Raw genomic sequence first — 14,907 nt, forward strand, 5'->3', positions numbered from 1 at the left:
TGCAAGTCTCAAGGTAGCTTTAGAGTGAAGCACATTCATGCTCGTTTGATGTCGCAGTATTCTCAGAAACAACAGGTGACAGCACAGAATACTTGTAATTATTTATTTGTGTGCAAAAAATGGACTTGAAAGTTTTGCTTATTTAGTTTGTTATTAAGCTTTTATTATTCTTACAGGATTTGGAGTGTCTTGGTTTGCGATTGTCTTGAAACAAGGCTAAGTGCTGGGCTTTCAGTGATTTCTTGGACTCTGCATATGGTGACCATGTTGAAGTTCACTTATATTGACATTGACATTCATGTCTCTGGGTCCTTGGCCTTTAACATTGAGATGCCTGGTGTCACGAGGTGGCTGGACAGAGGGGTTTGGGGATGCTGATAACTTTGCATGAAAACAAAAGTCCAAGTGTTTTGTGTCCTGGTGCGTCTTGTCTTATTGTATGGTTGTGAGACTTGGACACTATCCAGTGACCTCAGGCAACAACTGGATCTCTTTGGTATGAAGTCACTGCAGAGGATCTTTGAGTACTGCTGGAATGACTTTCTGTCAAATGAGCGGTTACTTGGTGAGACTCATATGAGGAGAAGCATATGCGCTGTGAGGAATCGTCAGCTGTGACATTTTGGCCATGTGGCGTGTTTCTGTGGGCATGATTCGGCATGCGGATGCCACAATGTCTGGGACACCAGAAAATGGAGAAGGTCAAGGTGACTTCCACACTTCATGTGACTGAACTAGTTGCGGGCAGCACAGTGGCTTAGTGGTTAGCACTGTTGCCTCACAGCAAGAAGGTTGTGGGATTGATTCCTACCTGGGGCCTTTCTGTGTGGAATTTGCATGTTTTCCCCGTGCTTACGTGAGTTCTGTCCGGGTGCGCCGGGTCCTCCCACATACAAAGACATGCATGCTAGGTGGATTGGAATCATTAAATTGACAACAGGTGTGAATGTGTTTGTTTGTCTATATGTGGCCCTGTGATAGATTGGCGTCCTCTCCAGGGTGTACCTTGTCTCTTGCTCTATGACTACTGGGATAGGCTACAGCACCGCCATGACCCTTAATTGGAGTCAGTGGGTATTGAAAATGGATGGATGAACTGGTTGCTAGGTTGTCACTTTCCAGGCCTGGGGGTGGTTCCGTGGTGGTTCCTTGTGATGGATGTAGCACCATCAACGGATGCTCCCAGACCTAACCTGACCTGAAATTAATTTTGTATAGTCACACAAAGCTTCAGTGGAAAATCTAAAAACTATAGAAGAGTGCCATTAGTGTCACAAGTCTCTATATTCTGGATCCCTTCTTCTGGGTACACATTGCACATCAAGCACAAAACATAATGAGATGTCATTGTCATGACTACCACATGGTTTGTTTGTTTGTTTTTATCATCTAACGATGAGCACGTCTGCTATTTCCCCTTGACAGTGAAACCAATTCTGTCAAATAAAGGCTTATTGTAATGCGCCATAATATCAACAATTGTGCAAATATGCCACATTGAGAGGATGTTGTAATCTGTGATTGCACATAAATCAGTATAGCTACACTTATGAAGTCAGACAAATGTTGGTGCTGTCTGCCACTTTATGTGCAGCATATTTCATTTTTGTATCATAATGACATTCCGTGATGTACTGACCATTATTATTCAAAGGACAGTCAAGGCATCCTGAAAGTAGACACGCCTCTGTATCTTGTTTGTGTATGTGTTTGACAGAGTCCTGGGTGGAGAAACCGTGCTATGGGAAACCATTAGAGGAGCACTTAGCGCTCAGTGGGAGAGATATTGCCTTTCCCATCGAGGCGTGTGTCACCATGCTGCTGGAGTGTGGCATGCAAGAGGAGGTCAGACTCTACCACAAACACAAATACTGGTCCATCTTGGCTGCTTTTAAATGACACATACAGGGACAACAATCAAATTTACGTTTGAGAAATGTTGTAGAGGTCATCACTAGGACAAAGTCTGTCGAAACTGCTAAGGGGGACTAGAAAAACCTAATGACTGGAACAAATAATCCCTGTTTGATCCTTGTTTAAATAATGTGGGGTGTTAAGAAAGGCTCCAAATAATTTGTGTTATCGGACTAGTGGGTTGTTCACTTAAAAACTGTTTATTCTTCATTTCTCTGCATGGAATAAGAGTTTAGTGTGGAAATCTCACTGCTGTGACAAATAATTATGATTAAAGTCAAATATAATCACTATGACTAAGTCCATTTACATTTTAATTACATTTAATATGGCATTGCTTTGCACATTGTAATTAATGTATTGTGACATTGTGCAGCGGAAGATTGCTCAGCAACATCCAAAACTGATAATCTAATTAAATCCTGGTATAATGGAACTGGTTTGTATCCAGCCCATTCTGAAGGAGAGAAAAGTAACTTTGTCCATTTTAAAGGAAACATAGATTGGCCATTTGTGTTGCAGAACCCTCTGACTGATGGAATAATCAGTTATAGGCATTCATCTCCTGCATATTTTCTCTTTGTGATATGCACAATACTTAAAGTTTAGTATGTTTTGGAAAAGTGTAATTTCTAAAGATTAGCTGCTGTTTATGGTATGTGTTGTGTTTGTTTTAGGGTTTATTCAGAATTGCTCCATCAGCCTCAAAGTTGAAGAAGCTCAAGGCGTCTTTAGACTGTGGGGTATTAGATGTTCAGGAGTATTCTGCTGACCCGCACGCCATCGCAGGTGAGGTTTCCTCAGCACTCGTATCCTTCCTGTCAAGCCTAATTTATGCCACAGCAGCCTCATCCAAAACATGAAACTTGTTAATAGGAACCGCCGGTGTTGAAAAATGAAGCCAATATTCAAGTGCTGAACCCTGCATTTCCTTGAATGGCCTCTCAAATGTACCTCCCAAAGTGAGTCGGTCACCTTTAGATGTTAAAATCCCAGACTTTACAACAGAAATAAACATGTTGACAGCCTAGTACAAATGAAAAGATTTGGTTCCTATTGCTAGTTCCCCCCTTCATGACAACTGTACAGGAGGTGAATATGGTGCTAGCAGCTGTTGCTAGCTGCTGTGGACTGGATTGTGTCTGTCCTGAGCAGATATTATCGCTTGATTGCAGTTAATTGTACTAATAAGTCTTAGATGTCTGTGCTACGGTATTTCTGTTGATTGAATTTTTAATATTATTATAGTAAGAACTTAGTGGTGTTACTTCCTTTACTGAGGCAGTGTACTGGTCATAATGTTTAAGGCCTTGCTCTCACTGCCTCGGATGCACTTACCGAGTCTGCGGGCTCAGTAAGCGCCGCAGCGGGCCACTCACACTGCCCCCCTGTCTGCTGTGTGGAACTGCGGCCAACTCCGGCAACAGGTCCAGAGACCACGCTCGCTGTTTCGATGCGGAGCGCTCCGGCAGTCCACAAGGATAGACTTCTTGCGGAAAAATCCGCAGCGCCGCAGGGTTTCAGTAACCGCAGCCGCAGAGCTCCATGGCCACTGAGAAAGGTTTGTATCTTTTTAAAGACTTGGATTGTCTGCGGGTCCTGCATCCCTACCCCGCAACGGTAACACCGGAGGCAGTGTGAGTGAGGGATATAAAATGCATCCAACCCACCTGTGATGAAAACCATCTCACAGTCCACAAAAATATACCTGAAACACTTGAACCAATGTTTATCTGTTAGCTTTAGGTTATTTGATAACAGGAGCATTTTTGATAACGGGAGCATTTTTAGACTTTATTTGTCAGTCATTTCTGTGCTCCACCTTTTTACGCTTTTATGGTTTGGCTGGGAGTTAAGTGAAGTCGAGCACTGCCAAGGTGACAACATTTGGAAAAGCCTCATTTGAGCATCAAACTGGCTCTTCAGAAAACTATGGGTGATGTCACAGAGGGTTTGTCCAGTACATGTACAGTCCACAGACGAGTCAGTTTCTTTACTCATTCCTGCTGCTGATATCAGCACTCTCAACCTTTTATGCACAGCAGGAGTGTCAGTCTTGAAATTGATATTTTAGGGCCCCTTCACACATAGTACAAATAAGTACAACTCAGGGCGATTCACGGTGGAACAGCTCATATGAGCGAACCACGAAAACATCGCCCGATGGGCAGGTGTGCATGATGCCGCTGCAACAGTTCACGCATGCGGGAACACAGCGCGAGATATGGAGAAAAATAAATAAAAATTAAATAAATACATGCTGCGACAGTTTTGTGCACGCGGGAACACAGTGCAAGCACCTGCACGACGTGTAACCACAACACGCAGCTGCTGTGAAAATAACAAAAAAATAAAAATTGCATGCCCCCCATGGGATTCGAACCTGCACTTTCCAAAAGCTCTGATTGCCAATCATAAACTTTATTACTGAGCTACCATCGTTGTCCTGTGAAAGATGCAGGAAAATGCCTGATATCAAGAAGGACATGGACGTATTTTTAAAAAAAAATGAAACCACACACCATATAAAAACACCGGATTTTATTGAATCCCACTGATCAAGTGGGCAATATAAATATGATCCATTTGTTACTCTATGGATGACCCATGGTCACAGACATACAGTCATCAAATGACATGAATGATGAAGCAGGGCGCTCTCATCATGTCCACATCTGCTGGCGGTGTGTCCATCCCGCCCCGTGCATGTGTCCTGCCGGATACGTGTCTTGTGGACAGTGCGCTGCAGGACAGACACCGCGTCGTGTGGAACAGAGCTCAGGTGGGTGGCGTGACATTCAGATCACGTGCTGCGTATTATGATCTGACGGTTTGGATCACCTGGGGTAGCTTGTCGATGTGCGCGGCATGCGCGCGCTCACTGCAGCCCAATGTAACAGCGATATATGTTTTTATGTATGTCCCCGTAAGGACAGCAAGCAGACACATACGCTTTACAGTGGGCAGTTGTTAGTTCATGTTCATCCAAACACGTTACGTGTTCCCCAGCCGTGACGTCCAGAACCACAGATCTCCACAGCCACTCCTGTGGGTGGCCACACCCCCTGTCAGTTCAGCGCACACACCAACGTGTCACTGTGTCTGTTTGCAAAGCCACACTCGTGGGGCACTTAGACAAATTTCACATCCAGCTCGACAGTGATCGTCTGCTGACTGTTGTGTTAATAGCGTGAATGGCCACACATTTTCTAAGTGCCAAATGAGCGGTATTAGATGTTTGTGTGTGAATTGCCGCGAAGAGGGCTTGATGGGCTCTCACAGCGCACACCTTGTCTTTCAGCCGCTGGTGTGCGCAAATAGTTGTAGCAACAGGTGTATGAGGTGTTAGAGGCAGCTACGATTTTACATGTATTGCATACGATTCCTGCTTCATGCGCACTCCATGCACAATTCGACCAAATTCGCACTATGTGTGAAGGGGCCCTTAATGAAACCAAATAGTGCAGCTGTGGCACCTGATCAAGTGCAGCTCTACTCTTCCTTCTTTGCAATTCTTGTTTGTGTTTTAACATAACTTTTTGACATTTATGTTTTAGACCTCATATATGAGCCACATGAGAGCTTCCTGCTTTATATTTGTTTTTTGTTTTTTTGCTGTTTTAGCACAGAATGCTCACAGAGTAAGTCTTCCCAAAATACAGAGTCATCAATTTTAAATATAAGGACAACAAGAGTCAAGCAGATTCTTTATCCTCCTCGCAGGCTGCAGCTGCAACACAATGATTTTTAATTTTTTTTTATTGCTCTGTTACTCTGACCATCATGCTTTTAACTCAGAACCATGATAGACCTCAAAGCAAAAAAGCTTTCAAGCTTTTATGATGCTTTTATGGATCTTTTTTCTTTTTGTGAGTTGGCATGCTGCACATCTTCACTGGAGCTTACGACTACATTATGTTATTGTCAAATGAAAAACCTGGTCTGTATCCTTCAGGAACTACAAAAACCTTTTTTTCTGCTCAATAAAATGCATTTGTAAGTTAATCAAATACAATTTAAAAAGGAAGAAACAAAAATGGGGAGTGGTGCACTCGGTAAAAAAAGTGAATATTGATTTTTTTTATTTTTTTTTTTTTATTTCCCACTTGAGCATAAGGCTGAAGATAAACATGGTCGAAATCCACCTCACCCTTCAGGAATGAATAAGTACAATGAAAAAGGGCACCCATTAGGGTACACGAGCCTGCCGAAACTCCACATGTTCTAACTTCCTTTACTTGGATCCAAATCCAAATGTAACGGTATGAATTCTGGAAAACACAATCATTTTTGCATAATTTTGTAACTACTTTATTGGTTGAATGCATGAATCATGCATTGTTAAATTAATCTCTTTTATCCATTCTGTTCTCCAGATTTGACACAAATTGTTTTTTTCTTTTTAATGTTATGCCACTATAGCATGTAGCTCAGTGGTATAGCCATTTAGTTCCCAATATGCATCCCTGGATTCAATTCTGTTTTTTGGCGTGCCTGAGGAGAAGTCCTGCTGTTTTATCTTCTGATTGCAGTTTTGCAGGATTCATCAAGACTATTTTGTCATGGCTGTTGTCATTGGGAACTGACGTTGCATACTGTTCACCGGTTGCTCTGTAATGGTCCTGTCATAAAGTGGGACAGCACTGATAGCAGATCTAATTTGTGAGCAGTGATGCCGGTAAAGCAGTTACTTAGTAACGCGTTACTCTAATCTAACCACTTTTTTTAGTAACGAGTAATCTAACGCGTTAATCTTTCCAAATCAGTAATCAGATTAAAGTTACTTCTCCAAGTCACTGTGTGTTACTATTACTTTTGCATTGTGGGTCAATATCAGCATTAAACTTGGTCCGTGGGCAGGGGGTCGCGGTTCGACTGAACTGCCCACTTTAAGCGAGCTGTGAGCTTTTCATCCGTGGTTTTCTGCAGCAGCTACGACTCGTCCTCACCTCTTAAAGCACGGTGACAACAGCACACCTGCACTGAGCTTTACAAAGACATTTTTATGCTTTTTCTCCTTTATTTAGAATTCTGAGCTGAGCCGCTCGATCTGCTCGCTAAAAACAGCTGATCCTCCGCGACACGTCAACAACTAACACTAATTTTCCACTCAAATGCACCTAAACTCTCTTTCTGAGGACCACATGATGTGAAAAGCAATAAAACTTTCTTACCTGTAAATCTGGTCATGTTTTCTGCATAAATAAATGTTATCCATTCTTTGTGCTCAAACACCAAAGCAGGGGCGAATCCAGATGGAATGGGACAACACCCCTAGATTAAAAGTCCAGTTTTGAAGCCTTTTTTTACTACAACTACTAATACTACTTATAATAATAATAATTTTGACAAGAAAATGTTAGAAAGAATTTAATAGTTATATTTATAAACAATGTAGGTTAGAAATTGCAAGTTTTACTGTCACAGTGCTGTCAACAGTTAAATATGAGGTCAAGAAAGAGGTCTTTATTTTACTTTTTATAAAACAAGTATTTATTTTCATTGAAGTCAAGAAAGGGTGACTATAAAGTGAGTTTTGGCAAAACAAGTATCATTGTCATGTTGAGGTGGTAGAGGGTTGTTGTCGACAGCTGGGGAAAGTAACTAAAAAAGTAACTAGTAATCTAACTTAGTTACTTTTACAATTGAGTAATCAATAAAGTAACTAAGCTACTTTTTCAAGGAGTAATCAGTAATTGGATTACTTTTTCAAAGTAACTGTGGCAACACTGTTTGTGAGGGGGTCAAGCGGTGGGGGGGCAGGGTGGGAGTTGGCTAAGATGGGTGCTTGTGGGACTTACTTGTATGTGCAGTGATACAGACACAGGCACACTTTAGATTCACAGACAGAACAACAACAGCATCCACACCATTTCTAAGTGATGGATGTCCTGACTGCAATTTTCCATCCTGTTCATCCCTGGGGAGTGAAACGCAGCAGACCAGAAAGAGAGAAGATGACAAGTCCAAACAGTGAGGAGCCCAGTCAGCTATCACCTTCCTTGTCAGCACTGGAAATTTACATGAGTCTCAGACACGCATGCAGCGTTATACCAGAAACATTTTTTTTAAATAATGGTATGGTTTATATTTTCTGTGCTCCATGTGTTGAAAAAAATATTCAAGCTTAAACGCTCATGCTTATTTTGAACTGCTCGCTGTGGCAGATAGCCATTTGAGTGGCAGTTGAGACTATGATAATCCCATACAATACATGGCAGCAACCGCAGGTCTTTGGTGTTTCTACAGTCATATGTATTTCATATATATTGATAGTGTTGTAGGGAGCCTCTAATGTGCAAATTAACTCACAGCTGGTTGCTCTTGGTTCTTTCATCTGCTGATGTCTACTGCTCACACGTGCATACACAATCATCTGCTGCACATCATATATGCAGAACATTGCAAATATGTTTGTGTTTATGCCAAATCAGACATTTATCTTCATTTTTATCCTTTCATTTTTTTTTAATACAGGTGCTTTGAAGTCCTACCTGCGGGAGCTACCTGAGCCACTAATGACCTTTGAACTCTACAATGAATGGATCCAAGCTTCCAAGTTTGTATTTTTTCAGCATCATGCCACACACAATACAAACCCTTTCAGACATGTTACCAGAAATGTTATATGCAAACACCTGCTTTAAAAATAGGCTTTATTTTCCCTTTCAGATATGCATCTGGTTGAATAGATGTCTTTAGGGCCTTTGACACAGCACGGGCTGCGCGATCATTCACCGCATTCGCTTGCGTTTTTTTTGCAATAAGTGGACGCGGCAACAATGTGTCTGGATGCGCAAAGGTGGGGGAAACTTTGTACATCATTATCTGGCTTTTCGAGTGTCCGATGAACAACGCTGACAATCATCATCATGGCTTCACGACAGGAAAAAGCGAAACACTCAGTTTGCGAGTCATATCCACAACATTGGGAACAAAAAGCAGAAAAATGACTGACGGTTGCTGGGAGAAGCTTTTTTCAGCAACTGTTGGGAGTGAGGCCGGGTGGAGCTGAAAAAATGATTTCATAATAAGATTTATGTCACATTGAGAAATCCTAATTAACAGACACACCAGTCATTGTTACGTTATCTTCTGTTGTGTTTATAATAAATATTTATATTTATTTATGGTGTCTTTTTTCTGATTGAAATACACAAATGTCTAAATGAATCTAACAGACTTAAAAATGTACAAATTACTTTTCATGCTATTTTAATTGTCTAAAAATAAATGTCCCAGATTCATTATTATGTTAATCCAGAAATCATCTCATCTGAAACAACAACAGATAAGTTTTGGTTTTAATTTACAGATGAAAATCAAAGATTTCTAAAGAATGTTTCTTTTTTTTTTTACTCAAATCTATTTTAATGACAAATTTTCTGATGGAAGAACTGTTTTTAACTTCAAAATGTACAGTAATCAGAAATTTATCTTGAAGTAAATAAAAGGAAGGCTTTTCTTGAGAAAACTACTGTGTATGAATTAGCAGTTCTGATGTTCCTCTGGCACAAATTTCTGCACTCTGTCATCTGTGTTTTGGCCTGATGCCTCGTTTCTGTAGGATGCGCAAACTTACGTCAGTGTGCAGCAGTGAAAGTTGGATTGAGTTGAACTTTGACCACGGTGGGTTTGATGTCAAGCGGTGGTATGCGCTCCCATCACACATCACCGCTTGACATGGCGTTTGTGCAACATTTCTCATTGAAAAGGATGGGTTTTAGATGGCAAATGGATCGCTGATAAAATTACAGACTTAAGAGCAGCACATTTGTGCCTGCTTTAGGCTGTATATATACTAGACAAACCTCTGTGATACAGCCAATAGGTTTTTGGAAGAGTGGGTTTGAAATACATATCAGCAGCTCCATATGTTGCCATCTTGGTGGTGCCTGACTCCACCTAAATCTTAGCCAACAAATAAATGGTTACAGCGGTGGAGCATGGGCAAGACTGGTGTTACCTGGGCAAGACAAAGTCCGAACACGTCCATCTATCTTGAAGTTATCAAGCTAGATAAAGGCTAACAGGCTAAGTCACATAAATTCGAACAAATAATTAATGCATATTTTTGTGGACTGGACTGTAGACCTTATAACAGGTTGCTTGGGTGTAGGTTTTCAACACACTGACCGCATATTGCCTCTATAGTTTGACACTATCACTGTAGCTAAGGTCACCAAGCTATCAATATCTGCTAATTAGTGCTAACAATGCTAACATACAAATTAAATAATATAAAAATTTCAGTCAGCAGAAATACTGGAGCACCAACTTCTTAGATGGTCCTGTAGTATAATTAGCCACACAGCAAGCCATATTATCTCAGATATTTGTAACAAAATGCTCAGAAAGGATAAATAGTCAAGTTCACAGTAGCTAACAGCCAGTATGAGCAGGGCCTTATCCTGGCACACTAACTGTCAGTCAAAGCCTCTACACCCCTAATAATTCATAACTTTCTGGCTTAAAAAATTTTGAACAGATGAACTATATAAAATTTCACAAATCTGGTGCAGTTATCAAGAATGGAGAAACTAGCTATAGATACGAAAATAGTTTTTGTACAAAGCAGTAAACGTTTATTTCTACTATAAAGTTGGAGGTTTTAATAGGGGTTTCTATGGAGGTTGACTCACTGTTGAAGCCAACCTCAATTGGCCATTCAAGGAACTGCATGTTTGACACTGCCGTGCTGGCTTTTTCAGCATCAAAGGTTGCTGCTTGGCGACTACTAACAGTGTGACTCCATTCGTATAAACTTTAGTCAGAAATGTTACTTGTTCTGTTTGGATCTTCTTTCTATAATGTTTACTTGTATTGGATTTAAAGATGTCATTATATAAGGATAAATAGACGGCACAAAGTGCATATGTGAATAAGGTGTTTTCTGCTTTTATTTAAAATTTTTTCCACATATTCATGGTTTATTTTCTGTTCTAAAAAATAAATAAATAAATGCATTACACTGCCTCTGTATAAATGTAATTCTTTTGTCTCACTGTGCAGCATTCAAGACCAAGAGAAGAGACTCCAGGCTCTCCTCAGTGCCTGCGATAAACTACCCTTGGCCAATGGCAACAATTTTAAGTGGGTTAACTTTTCAGTCATTCACCCTTTACTGTCTTCATCTCTACCTTCCTGTCATTCTTCAGTGAAACACTGCTTTTTGATTTCAAGTTCAACTGCCTTTCACTATTTGCTGAACTGTTTCTTTCAAGAAAGCTGTCGTTGCTCTATTAGTGAACCTGGGATATTTGTTGAATGACTTGTCTCATAATCAAATGAGAAATGAGAATGGGGTGACATGAAAAGGAGAGACAGAAAGAGACATGGGAGAAATCCAAAAGACTGCAGTACGTCAGTGTCATTGTTGAATCTTACAAACAGGGTGTATTTTTAGACGATCTTCCTTTAAGAAGACCTGTCAGACCTGTCGAGATTATCACAGCTTGCTGCAGTGAGCCGCCTGATGTGTACTCAGTTCAATAGTATTCAGTTTAACTGCTTTGTGAGAGTCAGACAAACACACCAGACACCAATTTTGTCCTTTGGAGCCCCTGTGAAGAAAACATACTAATAATATGTTGCAGCTCAGTGTGCATTATGGGAACTTGCTGCTGAGTGTGTTGAAAAGTCACCATGTTTACTAGGTTTTCTTATAGGTGCTCTAAATGCCATTTAAAAATTTAATATAACGACCAAAAACTACCGTATTTTCCAGAGTATAAGACTTTTTTTTAACTAGTTTGAGAGGTCCTGTGACTTATACAGGAAACAAAAGTCATGATTCACGACCAAGAATTTTCTTGACACTTGAAATGAGAAACACACTATTAAACTGCCTTTTTGTTGTAAAAACAAGAGAGGTGGACACTTCATAACAGGACTTGGTTACTTTCAGCATGCGTTTAAAACCGAGTCGGGTCAACCCTAAAGCATTCTTTATAAGAGCGATCATGATGACATGAGCTTCTCCTCATGTCGGGCTCCAGTTACCATTAGCAGTCATGCTCACTTCAAGCAAATATAAAAATGAATGCCTTAATCAAACAAAGAGTGCTGTCTAATGACACAAAGAACTGCACCGTAACAATGTACAGGAACAGCCATTCATGTCTGTGTGTGCACTGTTTACAGCACAAACGAACAGATGTTCATTTTCACAACAGAGTAACAACGTGAACAGTAAACAGATAAATGTGCTTTGAGTTGATTTAAAACTGAAATTACCGTACGTGCATTGGTCCATTCTGTCACTTTGGGAAATGTTCCACATAGAAAGTAATCCACAGGAGGTCAGCACTGGGCTCAAAACGTCTGTGTGATAATCCACAGCTAATTATTAAAACGAGGAAGAGGAAAAGTCCCAAACAGCTGCTCTTGGAAGAGTCTCAAATAAAACAGTCTGTTCTCTTATCACAAAACGGGGTCCCAGCTGGTTCACTGCTGGGAAGATCCACGAAAAGAGCCCATTGCCCAACCAGAGGAAGAAACCACCTGCAAAGCGGGCTTGCCAGCCCATGCCTTCTGCTGGCGGAGAGGGGAACATTGTGGTGACTTTTCCCCCAGCCACGGCACGAGCTCAGCCACACTTCTGCCCCCAGCCCGACAATCTTTGTCCCAATGTTTTGGTGTGGTGCAAAATCTGTCCCAAGAAACCTAACTTCAGGAAGGGGACATCGAATAAGAGGAACCACCAGAATAATATCACGAAAGTTAAACAAAAAAAGTTCTTTGTTCTGAAGAAATACCATAATGTGTTTTTTACTGGAAGACCACACTTTTCCCCCAGCCACGGCACGAGCTCAGCCCCACTTCTGCCCCCAGCCCGACAATCTTTGTCCCAACGTTTTGGTGTGGTGCAAAAGCTGTCCCAAGAAACCTAACTTCAGGAAGGAGACATCGAATAAGAGGAACCACCAGAATAATATCACGAAAGTTAAAACAAACAAAAAAGTTCTTTGTTCTGAAGAAATACCATAATGTGTTTTTTACTGGAAGACCACACTTTTCAGTGAAGATGGACTTATTATTACTATTGTATATTTGGAAGAATTCTTAGTTGGAACAAGGACAGCTCTTTTAAGAAGAAGTTTAAATTATATTTAAATTCCGTTGTACATGCGTCTGTTCAGTGGCTGAAAGAAGCAGTTTGCATTTGTAACAAAACCATTATTTAGCTCTTAGCTTCCGATGGCTAAAGCAGCAGTGTCTGTCTTGTAAATATATAAATGATACACCGGGTTTTCAAGTGTTTCCTTGCATGGTATGTTCACCTCACATATGATCCTCTGTTCAGTCACTGAAAGAAGCAGTTTACTCGCATATTGTGCCCTTATAGTGACATTAATTAGCTCGTTTTCACTGAGTAACCTGCTTCTTGTTTCTACCTTGACAGATATTTAATCAAATTCCTTTCCAAACTGACTGAATACCAGGATTTGAATAAAATGACCCCTGGAAACATTGCTATTGTGCTGGGACCCAACCTGCTGTGGACACACAATGAAGGGTATGACCGCAATTTATTCTGAAATTTAACAACGTCAAAGCCCACTTTGAAATATATATATATATATATATATATATATGGGAACTCCTATCACATTTTAATTGGTCAAATGGCCTTTGACCTTACAGTATCGCTGAATGACAAAGAAATAATTTGTGTAAATCAGAGTTAAAGAGCTGGGTGTTCATTCTGTTTAAATTGTATTGGTTTGTCACAGTAGCATGGTTCTTGCAATTCACCCATGACAAAAAGATTGTCTCATTTCTTATCTGCAGTAACATCACAGAGATGATGACGACCGTTTCTCTGCAAATCGTTGGCATCATTGAACCAATCATCCAGCACGCAGACTGGTTCTTCCCTGGAGGTAAGAAGTGTAAGGTTTCAGAAAGAATAGATCGTTGATGAACTACAACTTTCTACCACAGTATCATGAGATTATATCATCCCATTTTTCACCTCCATTTTTGCTAGAAATTGAGTTCAACGTGACAGGAAACTATGGCAGCCCCGTCCACACCAACCACAACGCCAACTACAGTTTGATGCCATCTCCAGATATGGATCAGACAGATCGAAAACAGAATGACCAGAGCCGACGGCCCCTCAGCGTCGCCACGGACAACATGATGCTGGAGTTCTACAAGAAGGATGGGTGCGTGAACTATTCTCTCTTTGTTTGTGGGTTATGTTTTAGTCATCTAAACTACTTGTAAAAGCTTCACAAAGATGCATGAACTTACACCAAAAAGGACTGTACTACTTATTTTAAACACTGGTTTGAAGTACAAGTGCTAGTTTGGGGTAGAGCTATGACACTTCTATAATAGTAATTCAGGAAACTTTGACATGGCAGTTTTTTTTTTTTTTTTACAATGAAGCTGCTATCAGGCAGGTAAAGTTTCCATATAACCACTTTTTGACAGCACTGTGCATGAAATGTAAGAGCGAGAACTTCTCACCAGTTGTCATAAAGTGAACCCTATCATCGTCATTTTCACTATATGTTAGAAAGCATCTTATCACTTTATCTGCAATGCCTGTCTATAAGATTTTAATGCAGCCTAGTGAGTGGGTTGGAAGGAGAAAAAAATAATAATTTTGACAAAGGAATAGTGCACAGAGATGATGATGATCCTGAATCTGTGGAGGATTGCTTTAAAACCAGTCTTTCGCTTTCTCATTTCATTCTATAATTCTTTAATACCCCCCAGTCTTATCAAGCCCAGTGGGTTGTCTAAGAGCTGTAGCTCTGAGGCCACAGTCAGCCCAGATAATTTTGGGGGAATATATAGGAATCACCCTGTCCATCTGTCAGTCCGCACACTAAATGAAGATGTGCATGAAGGAAAATAACTCTGGTCTAATGTCTTGACAGGGAGATAATTGTACTTTGTTGATTTTATTTTGACATATTTGTCAATTACATTACGTATTTTTTTCAATTACAACCTATCCTTTCGGCTCTTTAATAC

At 40.5% G+C, this 14,907-nt stretch overlaps 1 protein-coding gene across 9 annotated transcripts in view; it reads left to right on the forward strand.

Moving 5' to 3' along the window:
* Window positions 1-14,907, forward strand: part of LOC117531614 (rho GTPase-activating protein 44-like) — a 143,546-nt gene that overhangs the window by 115,462 nt on the left and 13,177 nt on the right. For all 9 annotated transcript variants that reach the window (XM_034194758.1, XM_034194763.1, XM_034194765.1 and 6 more), the window contains exons 10-16: window positions 1,718-1,845; window positions 2,592-2,703; window positions 8,392-8,473; window positions 10,927-11,007; window positions 13,319-13,432; window positions 13,708-13,799; window positions 13,907-14,087. In XM_034194758.1, the coding sequence (XP_034050649.1) occupies window positions 1,718-1,845; window positions 2,592-2,703; window positions 8,392-8,473; window positions 10,927-11,007; window positions 13,319-13,432; window positions 13,708-13,799; window positions 13,907-14,087 (790 nt within the window). The remainder of the gene's footprint in view (window positions 1-1,717; window positions 1,846-2,591; window positions 2,704-8,391; window positions 8,474-10,926; window positions 11,008-13,318; window positions 13,433-13,707; window positions 13,800-13,906; window positions 14,088-14,907) is intronic.

This window comes from Thalassophryne amazonica, chromosome 18 (genome assembly GCF_902500255.1).
Source record: "Thalassophryne amazonica chromosome 18, fThaAma1.1, whole genome shotgun sequence".
Lineage (NCBI taxonomy): Eukaryota > Metazoa > Chordata > Actinopteri > Batrachoidiformes > Batrachoididae > Thalassophryne > Thalassophryne amazonica.